Source organism: Berghia stephanieae, chromosome 10, assembly GCF_034508935.2.
Source record: "Berghia stephanieae isolate SIO BIC M18660-M18661 chromosome 10, UCSD_Bste_1.3, whole genome shotgun sequence".
NCBI classification, from domain to species: domain Eukaryota; kingdom Metazoa; phylum Mollusca; class Gastropoda; order Nudibranchia; family Aeolidiidae; genus Berghia; species Berghia stephanieae.
In genome coordinates, this window is record NC_088369.1 from 33,267,724 (window position 1) to 33,283,828 (window position 16,105).

At 35.2% G+C, this 16,105-nt stretch overlaps 1 protein-coding gene across 1 annotated transcript; it reads right to left on the bottom strand.

Moving 5' to 3' along the window:
- Nucleotides 1–5,893: 5,893 nt before the first annotated feature.
- Nucleotides 5,894–15,446, bottom strand: LOC144980999 (uncharacterized). The gene is made up of 4 exons (XM_078929045.1): nucleotides 15,033–15,446; nucleotides 12,048–12,118; nucleotides 10,293–10,451; nucleotides 5,894–8,380 (listed from the first exon to the last, which is right to left on the bottom strand). The coding sequence occupies exons 1-4, from the start codon at nucleotides 15,355–15,357 to the stop codon at nucleotides 6,869–6,871; spliced, it is 2,067 nt and encodes a 688-aa protein (XP_078785171.1). The 5' UTR covers nucleotides 15,358–15,446; the 3' UTR covers nucleotides 5,894–6,868.
- Nucleotides 15,447–16,105: the final 659 nt, after the last annotated feature.

The window sequence follows — 16,105 nt, forward strand, 5'->3', positions numbered from 1 at the left end:
CTTATAATAACAACAAGATATGAAGTGAATAGAAAAGTGCCAGAAGACAATAGAGAATAAAAATTTTTCGCGGCGGTGGTGGGGTTTGAACCTGCGACCTTATTGGTACGACAACTCCGCCTGGCAGGTGAGAGCGTGTCTTCTGGCACTTTTCTATTCACTTCATATCTTGTTGTTACCAACATAAGTGCCTGCTCCACTCACTTTTCTGAATTAAAAATTCACCCCATACACCGGAGCATACTCAATGTCTCAATCGTTTCTATGTTAGATGTTTGTGTTGAGAATATTGGCTATTAAGCTTAACTGCTGGTCAAAATTATTCGCGATGGTGGTGTACGAACGAATCGGCGGTCTCAAGAAGTGGGTGAGAGAGGGGTCTAGTAATGACTTTGAGTTTGAAACGAATATTTTGTGTTCGTGGATAGCTCACACGGTAGAGCCACGCTCTCACCTGCCAGGCGGAGTTGTCGTACCAATAAGGTCGCAGGTTCAAACCCCACCACCGCCGCAAAAAATTTTTATTCTCTATTGTCTTCTGGCACTTTTCTATTCACTTCATATCTTGTTGTTCTCTACGGATAATGATCCTTTAAAATCTTTGTAACAACGCTATTGTGTAAATTAATAAATGTAGCCTCCTTAAATGTAATAAATTGTCTTTTATATATATTTTTTTCTGTATCGCGTGTTAATTTTTACTGAAACGCTTAGTTCTCCTCTGCAAATATTGGTCTTTTTGGCAAATTTTGGGGGGGTTTTTGGCAACTTTTGGCAAATTTTAGGTACCAATTTGGCAAAAAATGCAGATGACAGGCTATTAGACCGTTACCCTCTCAGACAAAGACTGGTAAGAGCCAGGAAAAAAACAAGTAATCCCATTCCAAGACAAAGACAGAAAGCAACTTAGGAAAACAGATATAAGGGGATAGAAATAGAAGACAGAGCAAGTGACCTCCTGCTCACCATGGGAGGTCAAAAGACCCTACCCAGACGGGATCTCTTGTTTTGTTTTTAAGGGTTTTGCTGCACTTGCAACGCCATTTAGGTCATATCAGGGCCGGTAAAAAGGAAGAAAATTGGATAGTAAAAACACTCTAGATGTACAATTAAAAGGACTTGAGGAAAAAGTAAGACTAAGGGGAATAGTTCAAATAGGGAACAGATGTAGATTCCAAGAGCACACTATCAGTGTACTAAGTTTGAGATAAACCAGTACAAGATCCCACTAAGAGGAATATACTCAAATGTTTACAAATCATATGTTAAAAATATAAAAAAAAACAACAGTACATAACAGAGAGATGATTTACAAAGAAAAAAATATCATCTCCCAAAACTGTAACTTTACATTTGACTGTTTCCCTCCCAGCCGGGACAAACTAAGTAAACTCATTCCAAGACAAAGACAGAAAGCAATTGGAAAATAGATATAGGGGGATAGAAGACACAGCAAGTACCTCCCTGACAAAGGGACACAGATGGTTACAAAATAAGCACCATATTTTTAAAAACAAGCATTGATATATTTAATTTATAATGGAGAGATGTTTTAAAACAAAAACATATCCCAAAAAAGATAAATCCATTTCCTTTTAAGAAAAATTCAAGGCATATGGTCACATCTCGAAACATGGACAAAAGCCACATGATAAGGACGATTGATTTAAGAGTCACAGAACAGATAGCACACATGTGGAAAAGGAATACTCCATCAGTCCAGGAGTTCAGAGTTCCCCCACCCTTATGGAAATTCGACTTACCTACCCATCGGTTTTAATCAGTGAGCGCAAATGAAGAATAATTGGCTGATAGTATAGGGATACTTTGCATGGAGTCTCGATCAACCACTAATTACTATAACTATCTTAAGCAACAAATAAAAATAACACAATATTTTGTGAAACTGGAAAATTCAAACATCATTTCTTTTTATTATCATTCTAATAACTTTGAAATGATCATATCAGTATCAGACAATTGTATAGAACATTCAAACCAGCAGTTCTTGATTGACGAGGGAACATAACAAATCTGCAAACCACCACAATGACTATCAAAGAGCCATTTATTGGTTGGTTTCTAAGGGATTTGTAGTGCTTGTAACATATGTCTCTTCAGCGCCAGTAAAAAGGAAGGAGGTGGTGTAACATAAGATCACATAAGTCTCATTCAGACACAATCACAGGTCCCCACTAAAGGAAATCACTCAAATATCTATAAATTATGATATTCAAAACAAAAATATAATAGTACTAGTGCATAACAGAGATGATCTACAAGGAAGAAAAAAAAAACATTTCCCAAAACTATAACTATACATTTCCCCAAATTGATTAGATATGTTTAAAGAGCATTTTTGCTGTTACTAAAGGATCTTCTTCTAGTGCCCCCGGTGGGATATTATCTGGTCCTGGTTCTTTGCCATTTTTGGATTGTCGAATAGCATGTGTTGAGTAACCCATACATTATCATTATTTCTATCTCAACATGGAACAAAAAAAGTGCTATTCAGTTATTTCGTCAGGCATGACCCCTGTATTTTACATCTCTTGAAAAATGTTGGTCTCAATTATGGTCTAAGTTTATGCACCATTACATTATTTTGTCACCTTACAAAATTGTATAGCAGTCTTTAAACTCAAAACAAATCATTCTCACCAAGATTTCAAACATTTCATAGTAAATGTTCTTCCTACTGTGAACAAAAGATGAAATTGAAGAAATTTTATAATGGTTTTTAAAGGTTTACACACATCATTGTCTCAGTTGGATATATTTACTATTCTCAAGAGGCACAAATATACCATTCTGTATGAAAACTGCACTGAGAAGTTCATCAACTAAGTTATGTTTAAACCATCAACATTACAAAGTTGCAAGATATATTGGTGAAAGAATATGGCTTTTCACTAAAATAAATAAATAAAACAACGCCAAAAAAAAAAAAATATAATAATAATAATAATAATAATAATAATAATAATTAATAATAATAATAATAATAATAATAATAATAATAATAATAATAATAAACAAAATTAAATTCAATCAAAGTTTTAAAAACTAAATTAGAATTTAAAAAAAAATTTGCTTCCCTAAAAATTATCCCCCTTTGATCATTTACTTCTGAATTTTTGAGTAATATTAAGTAGATATATGTAAACGAATTTATAAATTTCATAAATTGAAATCAAATAACAAAAGCATGAGTGAGTTTGGTAAAAAAGTTAGTAACGCACATAAATACCACAATAACAAATGTTAATGGCACTTTGTGCATAGTCTATTTAAAAAGCACTACACCTACAATACAGTAATGATGATTATGATATTGTGAGGGGTATAATAAAATTAAATACTTCTGTTAAAATTACTTTGTACTACAAAAGATCCCACCAGGAGGGATACACAGTACATAAAAGAGTAAAATATATTATAATAATAGTAACAGTTTACCAGTAATTCAGAAAACAGATCAAAGTTCTTCTTTTCCGGTTGAGAATTGTAATTTGAGAAAAAATATCAAGGCAAATTGAATTTGCACTTTTCAGCACTAAAGAAATCATAAGACAAAGAAACAGATTCCAAGAGCATTTTCATCATGTGTCCTACCAAGGCACATGTACTACAAATACAAAGGATCCCCACCAGGAGGGACACACAGTGCATAAAATAATAAAATATATAATGACCCGATTACTTACAAAGAAAAAATATATTAATTTCCAAAGAAAAAGGAAGCATGCACTTGACTCTCTCCTCAGCTTAGCACCCCAGCCATGGCTTAGACAAAAACTATGTAATCTTGTTACTAAATAAGGACAGAAAGCTAAATGAAGAGGGAATTGGAAAAGTTTTTAGTAGTGTCATATGAGTGCCATAGACAAAAAAGGGAAAAGGTACATCGCCCATAGGACAATTAGATAATTTCGGGTTTGCAACGTTTTTGGATGACAAACAGGACAACTTCAAAATAGGAATTAAGTAGAACCTAACAGCAATTTACCAGAGAACACAGTCTGAGGTCAGTGCCATCCATAAATGACATGGGATCCTAATCAATCAGATTTGCATGCATTCAGAAAAGAAATATAATTTATCAGATAGAACGAAAAATTAAAGAGGGGTAGCAAGAGGAGCTAGGTCCACCATTCCTCCAAAGATTCATGATATACCCTATATCCACAAAAAGGTTCTATAATCTACACCCCTGTGCAAATTAATCCATAAAGTGTGATTTCCGGGTAAAAATAGCAATACAACGTGACTATGGTAAGTTTTCATGAGTACATTTTAAAATGTTGGGCCTATCACCATGTTGCTTTTAATGGAGAATGTCGATATCAAATATTCCATTTAAACAACCAACCACTACCACCAATTCATTTTGCTTGATACATTTATTTCATGATGAATATCACACCTCAGAAATGAGAGCTACTATTAGCACAACGAAACAACACATTTATGAGTTATATGGCCATTGCGGCTGCCTTTGAATTCTCAATGTCAACTCTTGTCAACGTTAAACAATTCAAAGGTATGGGAAAATGTGGATGTAACAAGAAAACTTGATGCTTGATGCTTAAGTGTGAAAGATCGAAAAATGTCTAGCCGACGTGCCAACCAACCTTAACCATTTGAAATGATTAATCAATTTTTTACCAATATTTCTGCAAATTTTCTCATATTAAAAAAAAAGAAAATCATATTTTCAAAATGTTCAACCATCCAAAATTTCAAAATTTAACATACCGTACACTGAATTTATAGAGACTTATCAAGCTAGTAGAGGGTAGGAAAATCCTGCAATCCCTATGACAATCATCTGTCTGGCTACTGAGATTCTCATTTAGGAGGAGACAATATTTAATGATCTTCAACGATTCCACTGTTATCATTTTTTACCTTTCTGATCTCTGCATTCAGCATATTTTTACCAACATTACTTCACTCCAGCAGGAAGAAGTGCTGAAACCTGAAACTATAATCTCGACATTTTGCCAAACCTGAAAATGCGGCCTAAATTTACTCTTATTTCATCACCATTTTTTATACCATTATTAAATGATTACACAGCAAAAATATTGACACAATGAGGAAATTAATTTGATTTTAAAACCAACTTATAATACATAGTGAAATACTCACAGTGCAGTTGTCTCTCTCTTGGGGAGCCAAAGAACAGAGAGAGACAGAGAGTACCAGAGGTACTCCATCAACATTTGCTTTTAGGTTATTTTACTCAAAACACTGAAACAGGAGGTATATGACTTCAAGATATTGCGAAACCGGAATTCCGCCATGAACCAGAAAACTGGCACCCAAGCACTCCAGCATGGTCTCCTCGAACTCCTCGGGACATGCAAAAATGTTCGAGGAAACCGTACATTGCCATGCTGTTTGATGGGGGGGGGGGCAATAGTATGGTCTTTGCTATGTACCCGAAAGACGTCTAGTTCGAATGTCCGGCATGTTATGTGGCCGTCAGCAAGCCACTTCTTCAATTTGCATCACTGTGCTGCGGCTGATCTGGATTATTCCAGTCTTCTCTTTGAATAAACCCTACGACAAACTTCCCCAGGAATAAAGGGAATTTACTTTATTGGTATGTTACAAGGGTTTGTGTTTGTGTCGGAATGTATCCCAAAAATTCATTTACCGCCTTAGCCAACCATGAGCACTAATGGCCAAGTGATAAGAAAAAGTAGAGAGGTGTCTTTTATGCGAAACGGCGATGGAGTGTGTGATTGGCTGTAGGCGTCTATGTGTGTATCATACACACATGCAGTGGAGATAGACACACACAATACACAAAGTAACTGTAAATATCGCCAGTGAGTCATCAGTGGTCAAATCACCAGGTGCAATCTTTTGAAAACTTCCGTTATTTTATTTTTTTTCCAGAGTACCACAATTGTCCAGCTCCCAGTGTTCAGATACCCTGTTCAAAGACTAGCTGAATTCAGAAAGATACATAAAAATACTGTGTGGTATAGTTGTCCCTAACATGATAACCCAGGCAATTCAGGTGTGTTCTAACAAGATGAAATACACCCAAACAAGTGGAAAAATTTCTTAGAGACACCTATTTGGACACTTTGGTATCCCAATCAAAACTTTACCAAGCAGTGCCTCAGAAAAATAACTGCACCAGCTTTGCAAAGAACCATAGGTTGTATTTAAACTTTGGTATAATGACCCCAACAATAGAAGAAAACAGCTCAAAACTCAAAGCTTGTAAATTCCGTGCCAGAGGGAATTAAGCAAGTGTTCTAGAACCACGGAGAGAATTTCAATTACTAAAGTTACTACAATTTGCCAACAATCAGAATTATTGACATATGCTATATGACCATGGGGATAATTCTCTATAAGTATAAGGGGATAAATTTGCACAAGAATGTACATGAAAATATAAGATAAAAAAAAGCAAATCAAAGTATCAGACCTGCCTATTTGAACATTTAAAAACTTGTAATTTTTAGGAGCTAAAAATTGTACCTGCTATAGTTAACTTTAAAAATCAATAATTTTCCCTCACAAGGATTTAACAACAAGTCAAAATCCATAAAATTATGTAGTCTGGCTTCAACTTTCATTTTCAATAAGTTTAAATGACAGAGATGTTCACGAAGTTCTGAAATTAGAGCCAAAATTACTTAATTCTATGAATTTTTTGTTATAGTAGGCAGGTATGAAATATCCACCGGGTGATATCAAATTGTCAAAATCTGTAATGAGATTGCAACAGTGATTATGTCAGGATCATTAATAATCTACATAACTCCAACAACAGTGAGGCAATCTAATTTTGTAATAGGGTCTAATCAATTTGCAATCAAGACTTTTTCTTTGTAGTCGGCTAACACAGTCTCCTCTTTTTTCTGAATGAGTATTCATTACTTGAACCCTGAAATCTATCCACAGAAATCTTATACCTGTCTTGTTGATCGTATAACTTTTGAAGCTCTAAAGCCAACTGGTAATCTGCATCTTCTGGCGTATGATTCTGACTTACCGAACTATTAATGTCATTATGTGTAACATTTGACATGTCAGAGTTTGCCTTGTGTTTCCCTTTTAAGCACCAATCTCTAATAGAATTTGTCCGAGGTGGATCCACACTTTTCGACACTTTCTTTTGTAACAATTTGTTTGAAGGTGTCTTTTTCAATGTCGTCTTATGAGAAGTATTCTGTTCATTATCACATTTTAGAGAAAAATTTGACTCTACCTCTGATTCTAAAGGTATTATTAGTTCTGTATCATGACTTATAAAATAGTCAGGCTCATCATTTTGGTGTTTATGTTTGTCAACAGTTTTATTATCATTATCAGCATTCCATGAATCGTTAACTGATACAGGTTTTAAAAATGCCATGGATGATGAGTTATTAACACAAAGACTGGTTTTAAACAATGGTGGAGGCGATGAAGTCACTGGATCTGCTGAAAACAATGACGACTGTGTATTAGAAGATGAAGACGATATACTTGTTGATGAGACAGGTCGAGATTTCTTAAATTTCGAAGTGCCATAGACTATTTTACGAGTCAAATTCATCTTGTCAACAAATTCATTGTTACTTTCCCCATGGTTGGACTGTCCATTACATAGAGATTCTGAAAGAGACAATTCTTGTTCTTTATGACTGATGAGACCGCTGCCTAATTCCCTGAAATCAGAGCTTTGGTCTGGAACAATCTCACTTGAACAACTACTAACTGATGGAGATGCACCGCTTTTACCTTCACCAAAACAGAAATTCAGACTCCGGGGTATTGATCGAATAAGGACAGGATCCACTAACTCTCCAGATGGAAGTTTCTTCGGTGGAGTTTGCAAACTGCTACAGATTGGTTGGAAAATGTGGCTGGCACTATCATTACTTATCCCGCATAAAGGATCTTCATCTTCATTAATATCTGGAGGTTCAACTTTGATATACTGCTGAACATCTTCCCTCAATATTGATGTCCAATCAGAGCTTCCATCTTGCAAGGTTAGATCAATTCTTTCAGCTGAAGCTGTAGTATATGAATGCTCCTGTAAATAGGGTGTTATTTCGTCTTCTTCATTAATCATTTCTTCGGATGGTGGGGTTGTTGTTGCTTTCTGCTTTTCACTGGGTGATATACAATGATAAGGATAAGGGCTGTAATCAGTTTTTGAAACCCATCCAGTGTTGCACTTTCCTTGCTTATTAGAAAGAGTGGTTGCAAATTCTGAATGAGGAGGAGCACTGTTTGAAGATTTACGATAACTATTATAGAAACTCTCCAATCTCATGGACGCACTTTCACATCTTTTCTTTGAATCTTTTTTTTTTCGAACCGCATCTCTCAGTCTCCTGTCAGTGTCAGCATGAGTTTCCTTTGTGGGAAGAAAAAGTGAAAGTAAAATTGTTACAAAAAAAAGAAAATCTTGATAGAGATCTTGATATGAATGATTTCAAAATATTTTCAAATTTCACGCTTCTAAATACTGCTACATGTCATTTTGGATAATATACTACTTAATTTTATGTTTATTAAGAAAACCTTAGAAGATTATCATGATGTCCATTTCTCAGACCTGCAACATGTCCATTTCTCAAACCTGCAACATGCAATTATGTCAACCAGGGATGGCAAAAACAGGGATTTTCCATCCCAAACAGGGATAAAAGGAAAAATTAAGGGAAAAGAGTAAAATTGTTCTCACCAAAACAATGAATAAAACATATCTAAAATATATGAGGGGGAAGGATCAAAACGTACTAAGTCATACAAATCAGATTCTGAGAAAAACAAGCATTAACAAAACTAATTTTTGTGGTCATGTGACTTAGTAGCCTTGAATCGTTCGAGTACACTTTAATCACTCCGTATATTCGTAGATTTGAAAATGGGCACCTTTAATACAGGGGCCCACCATTTCCTGGAAACTTTCTTCAAGACCTGCTTCTGTGGGGTAAAATGGATTTTCGCTGTTTCAAAGATAGGCACTAAAAGGGCTAAATTTAACATAATTTGTTAAATACTCACTTAAATGAGTAATTATCTTATAATAATTCATAGTAAAGACTTGAATAATAATCTATTTTGGCATATTTCATATAAAATCTTACATAAGTAAAGCAGCATCACAATTATCACAAATACTACATGTCCTTTTAATGACACTGAGACTACTATAGTTATAACTAGGCCTATCTCAATTTATCAAATTAATATATAAAGGGTTGCTATTGGTTCTTGGTTGTATATTTTTACATTTTTGTGCATTTGCATATATATATGTAAACATTGTCGCCATAGATTCTCAACTTTGTGTTTATATATTTTCATGCATGCCATGTCTGTAAACGAATTTCCATTTTTTTTGAATGACTAATATTATGCTTATTAGGCCAAAAAAAAAAAATCATTTTGTCATAGCAACAACATAGACGTCATGAGTGTAAAGTGTGTGTATAAATTTGTCACTTGTTATTTGTTAAGCAATAAATAGACATCAAGAGACAAACCAGATATGAAATAAATTACATGGATAAATTATAAATGCAACACTCCGTTTAATAAAAACCAAGGCTAGAAAGTCATCCAAAAAATGAAAAACAAAAAAATTAGGGGTTTTCTGAGGCAGTTCCATCATTATAACATACCCACTTACCGACCCGAGTTATCAATTGAAATAATATATATCATCTTTATTCTTGTTTTAAACAATCTAAAACATAATTTATGATGGTAATTTAATAAAATATTCATGTGGCTTTCGTGAGCTTTCTTCTTCTTGTCAATAATTTGAGATCTCATTCTCATGGCAATTTGTGTACTGTTACATAATACAATGAGGTGTAAAAAATCTGATCACACTCAAAGCTGAAACAAGGATTTGGTAGGCTTTTTAAAAATGCAATACCTCGGCCATCAAACAACCCTCATTACAACAAATTGGTACAAATAGAGATAGGATGTTTGTCTTTTAGACATACGCGGCAAAAATTTTATATCAATAATAAATAAGGTTTTTTCGCTGATGTAAAGTTTTAAAATGGCGTTTTTGTACTTTTAATGCCCATTTTGAGGTGGTAAAGGAATAAAGCTGAAACCTTCCTCTTTAAGAAGATAAATTTATCTCTACTGTTTTTGTATGACGCTGTATTAATGGTTGAATGATCCAGTTTAAAAAGTCATTTTTTCTACTCATGAAGCAAAAAAAAAAAATTTTCTCTGCAAAAATGGCGTCTATTGTGGTACCTACAGACTGATTCAACATAAAGCTATAAACTCCTTCTTACTTGAAATTGCTCAGCAGCTAAGCGTCCAAGTCTTTCATTTTCCTCTCTCTGCTTTGCCAACTTGGCCAGTTCTTCCTCTTCTTCCTCTTGCAAGGCCCTGATAAGAGCAGCACTTGCTTCCGCTTCTTTTTTGGCTTCCTCTTCTCGCTGTCGCTCAAGCTAAAAGCGAAAAAAAATATATAAGTGGAGCACAATGATGACTCATGTCGGAAAAATCAAGATTAATCCCTTCATTAGAATTCTTTACACTTTGCAGCACTGGAACATAATCATAAAGGTGAATACACATTTCATACATAATGAAAAAGGGGTATAAATAAGAGACAAAACATAATAGTAATAGATACAAGATGCTGGACAGTCTATATCAAGTTAATTCGGTTCTCTCATAAAATGTTTGTGAACTGGTATCCAAATTGTTTGCATTCAATGCCAAGTGTTGTGAACTTTATCATTTATTTTGCAAATGAGGAGAGTCTTGAATGCTGTTCCTGAATCAGGATCTGCCTCAAATTCCTACAACATCATAACAGGACAGCAAAATCTTAAACTTTCCCCACTAATTGTTTATTATTAATTATTACGAGAATCGTAAATCCAGAGAAAAACAAAACCCAAGCAGTATGCCAAAATCGCCAATCACTTTATAATGCTACAAACACACATGCACACACACACAACTAGAAGATCACTGAGGCCCAATAGCCTAGCCTTATCCTGTAAACTCATCCAATACCATCACTGTCTATTACTTTTTTCCATGTCACCAGAAGTCATACGTTGAGTACAGGCATAAATGCGTGACTCAAGACATGATGACTGAATTTTCTGCAAACTAGACTTGGCTTTATTAGAGGGAAATATTTTCTTACAGCAATATCAGCAGATGGACTTCAAAATAAAAAATTGAGTCCACAGAAGATATTCATCATATGAACTTGAGCTTTAATCGAGCGCAATATCCACTAAATATGCTCAAAGCGCTTTACAAAGGGTCCCATGAAATGATGCCTGTTAGGCGATATTACAATTTTTTCTGACAAAGACAACGCTGTTTACAGCCAGGTACTCATTTTACACCCAAGTACAGTGACAGAATGTGAGTAAAGAGCCTTTTCCAAGGACTCAACTATACTTCGAGTGAGGCTCGAACTCAGGACTTTCCGATCCGAAAGCGAGTGCCACACCACAAGACCACACAGCTGCATCACTGAAATGAATATCACTGTTAGACTGAGTAATCAATAATCTATATCAATAAAACATCATATTGTATGTGAGTATGTGTGTCATCTACAGGAAAAACCAGACTATGTTCCCTTATGGAAATTAACCAGTTTGTTAAAATTTCTATCCGCCTCATGTAAGATATTGTGATTTTTGCTATTTAGATCAGTATTACAATGGCCATTTTAAAAATCAATTTTCCTTGATACCTAAGATGTACAACACTATTATAAACCGCAAACTAGGAAGTCAGAGATGCACATTTTTCACTCTGTTGAATTTTAGTGAGCAAATTTTTATAATGTGATTTCTCTTTGCCATCATTTTTTGTTGTCATTCAGTTTATTTTGCTTTGTTCTGTCTATTTATTACTATCATTTAAAGAAATACTTTTAAGCAAATGCTACAGGTAGAGAGAGGAGCAGGGAGAAAGGAGAGTGAAAGGGTGTGGGTGTCAGTGATTTACATAGAAGATGTAATAGGTCTATAGTCATAATGATACTATAATTCTGAGGTTATTTAAGTTACCTTGGCAAGAGCAGCTTCATATTCTTGTCTGATTGCTCCTGGTTCTGACAATTCTTTAAGTTTTCTCAATTCTGTGAATGTAAAAACAAAACAAAAAAGAAATATAAATATATTGAATTTGATGATGATGTAATGGTGGTGGCAGTTGCTGTAACTTTGAAAACGATGTGGTAGCTGTGGTAGTGTTAGTAATGATGATGATGTGATGGTTGTGGTTGTAGTAGTCAGGCCTGTAAATGGTTGGTGAAAAAAATGTCGGAACTTTTTGAACACGCGAAAATAGACACAACAGGACAAAAATATGGACACAACACAGACATGACACGTCAATTGACTAGTCAAATCATGTCACTTTCCCCTACTTATTTATAATGAGGTCCTTATTTTATGGTACCAAAAAAAAAATCCCAATTATTTGAGGGCCCAGGTCTGAGTTAGTAAAATGAAAGGAAGAGAACAATTCCTACCCTTTTGAATGATGCGTATCTCATGCTTGATGACACAGGAAGCTGCGTATCTTCGCTCCTGTTTGTGTTAAATGTTTAAGCTGATTCTTTCGTTTATTTGGATTAATTCTTATAGAAGAAGAAGAAGAAGAAGAAAAGAAGAAGAAGAAGAAGAAGAAGAAGAAGAAGAAGAAGAAGAAGAAGAAGAAGAAGAAGAAGAAGAAGAAGAAGAAGAAGAAGAAGAAGAAGAAGAAGAAGAAGAAGAAGAAGAAGAAGAAGTGTGTGTGAAGACGACTCGCGCGAACTTCGCGACATCTCTCTCTCTGGCTGTGGCACACCAGGCAGTGAATACATCCACGTGAAGCGGAGCGTGTAGGTGGCACGATAATATTATAGCTAACAGATAGACGGCAAGTTTTGTTATGTCTTTGATGCGACAAATGAAATTTTTTTTTTTTTTTTAAGTCGGCATTGAAACGGAATAAAATCTATTTTTTTCGAGGAACGAAATAAAAGTCTTTTATTTTCTTTTTTATTGGTTCTGTTCTTTGACGTTACGAATTTTATTTTTACAATTTTTTTTTTTTAATATTAGCACTTAAGAGCAAAATCGTGCTGTCGGAAATCCGACAATAGACGGAAGATTTACAGGCCGGAGTAGTGGCGGTGGTAGCAATTATGACGAGGAGGAGGATGATTATGTAAAGGTGGTGATAGTTGCTATAGTTTTGATAATGATGTGGAGGTTGCTGTGGTAGTAGTAGTCATGACGGTGGTAGTGATGATGACGAGGAGGAGGATGATTATGTAAAGTAGACCTGTAAATGAGCTCTATAAAAATTGACTGAAACTGAAACTCTTCGTAATTCGTCGTAGCGGTAAAATCCAAAGAATCAAAATGAAAGGTAAACAGCAAGCTCACTTGAGCAAAGCAACGGCAGAAAACTAAATTTCGAGGGAATTAATTAGGTTACTTACCATTGTTCCTTGTAATTAGGTACCCAATCAGTGAAGAAACTTAGAAACGGTCAACCAGTTTGTTTACAACATGAGGTAATCGAGATATGCTTGTAGCAATCATTTAACTTTCGATTTGAAGGTGTCTACATAACGAACTTCCGGTGTTTCGAATTTTACTTTCTCATACTTTTCCTGTCCTTCAAGTAAATGTGGTCAATTTTGGCTAAGACGAAACAGTGAAATTTATCGCTCGGCGGCTCAGTTAAAATTGGCTACGACAGGTTTCGAAAGTGAAAAAATAATTTCACGAAGGCTGTGTCATAATACACTGGGGTGTGTTCAGACACGGCAATTCCAAAAAGCGTCGCTTAGCCTTGGCAATATATATATCCATCATTAATATAAACGGCCCATGAGCTATGCGTGGGGCTGTGGAACATTCCTAGTTAACTTTACAGTCAATCGACTACGATTCATGAATTCTTTCTTTATTCATTTCTTTCTTCCCTTTTTAAAAATATTTGAATTTGACGAATTGACTGATTTCAGTTAATTGACTGAGAATTTACAGGTCTAGTAAAGGCGGTGATGGTTGCTATAGTTTTGATAATGATGTGGTGGTTGCTGTGGTAGTAGTAGTCATGGATTGGATTAGGGTAACAAAAACAAAACAAAATAAGATCCGTTTCAGACTTGAAAGAAAAGTTGAAACGTTCAAACTCTCAATTCTAGGTTACTCAAAATGTTTCAATCATCCCTCCTTTTCTTTCCTTCTCAAACTAACACACTCTCATTCAACTTCAAGCCATTCGATGACATGCCATTATGAAGAGAAAATACAGTTCAGTGAGGGGACAAAGACTAATTTTTAGAGACAGGAGAGTGCTTCTACTACTGCGAATAGGAATTCGCCATGAACTCACTATCTACAGTACTACTGCAAAAAGCACTTCGTAATTATACATTTGACTGTTTCTTTCCCAGCCAAGGACTCTGGCCATGGCCAGGACAAAACCAAGTAATCTCATTCCAAAACAAAGGCAGAGAGCAAAAATGAAAACAGTACATTTATTATGATAATAACGAGAAAGGAAAACAAAAGAGAGAGAGAGAGAGAGAGAGAGAGAGAGAGAGAGAGAGTCTTCTTATAATCATATCCAGAAAGGCAAGTTTGGTATTGGTAGATGTATCATGAGTTGCGTCTTATGACGAGTAATTACAATTTCTGTACACATATAAATAATATGAGCGGTCAAGAACACCACCCAGTTCTTTGAAGAATTCCAAGCCTCATCATAAATTAAAGAGACATGACGGGAGGCCTTCCGAAAGCTCCTACATCCCCAGTATTCGTGTTCTAGTAGAGGGCTTGGGAGGGGGGGAACTTTTTTGTATATTGGGAGGGGGGGGGTTAGTATCCCCCCAACTAGAACATGACTATGACTCCCGACATGACTATGAACTCTTATAAGAGTTGAAAGTTAAAGCACAGCAGACACTGTTGAGTTAACCCCTTGCCCTTATTATTAATAAACAAATCAAAACTAAAACCCACATCACAACAACAATACAAACTCACTCGTTTCAATTGCACTCGGACAATCCCAGCCATCATCTGTACTATCGTCTCTTCCTTCAATCCGATTTCTAACCTCTACAGGAAAATTTCTCTGTATTGTTTCCCACATTACTCTGTCAATGAGGGTATTTCCTTTCGCATTTTTTCTTGCCCACACTGCAATCCTCAGTCTACAGATTGGGCAAGCGAGGTTTGTTTTCTCGACACATTGTTTGTAACACAACAAGCAGAGGGAGTGCTTGCATGGCATTGTAACAGGATGAATCATGATATACATGCATATTGGGCATGTAAAATCGTCTTTATCTTTCCCTAAACAAGACATTTTCTTACTTTCTTTAAAGCTAAACTTATCTCTATCTCAAATAGATTTGTGTTTATCCCTCCATCTTCCTAATCTTCGGACTTCGTTGTAGTCGAGTAATAATAATAGTATCGATGTTTCCAGTTAGTAAGGTGTTGCTAGAATATATACAATTGGTCAGAACTGGATACAATTTATTTTTTCTTTATCATTTTATGAGAATATTTTTGCATCTGAATGCCAATAGCTATCCTTTACTTTGATGATTGATGCATCACAACATATATCCATTAATTTATAAAATTGACGAGTACGATACATAAAAGGAGGTCATCAGTCATCAGACGAGAAGAGTGGAGCTCTTATATAAAAGAAGATTATTATAGTGGAGTATTCATCTGTTTGCACTAAATGATAATGTGCAGTATCGATTAGACTTAAGACTATGCTGGGGGAGTATCGAATTATATTCTATACTGACAAATTTCGATCTTGTCTTACTTTGCCTTTATTCCCTTGACCCAACTCTATCACCCTTTTGATCACTTTGACATTTCCCGTTTTGGTCAACACAGCAAAGATTAAGCATTTTCTCTATTATCTTGTTTCTGAAGTTTTAAACAAGTACTTGTTATACAAGCCACTCTTACAATGTGCAATGCTCAACGGACACCAATTTATGACAATGTGCCGTTTGGTGTATACCCTGTAAAGCGCTTTGAGCACATAAAGTGGATATTGCGCGATATGAACAAAAAAAATCTCAAGC

Bases quoted from the DNA above. Each gene is read 5' to 3' on its own strand.
- LOC144980999 (XM_078929045.1), bottom strand. From the start codon at position 15,357: ATGTCTTGTTTAGGGAAAGATAAAGACGATTTTACATGCCCAATATGC. The intron at 12,119-15,032 runs GTGAGTTTGTAT...TTACATTCACAG, and splicing joins TCCGAGTGCAATTGAAACGA to AATTGAGAAAACTTAAAGAA. The intron at 10,452-12,047 runs GTAACTTAAATA...TTTCGCTTTTAG, and splicing joins ATGAAGCTGCTCTTGCCAAG to CTTGAGCGACAGCGAGAAGA.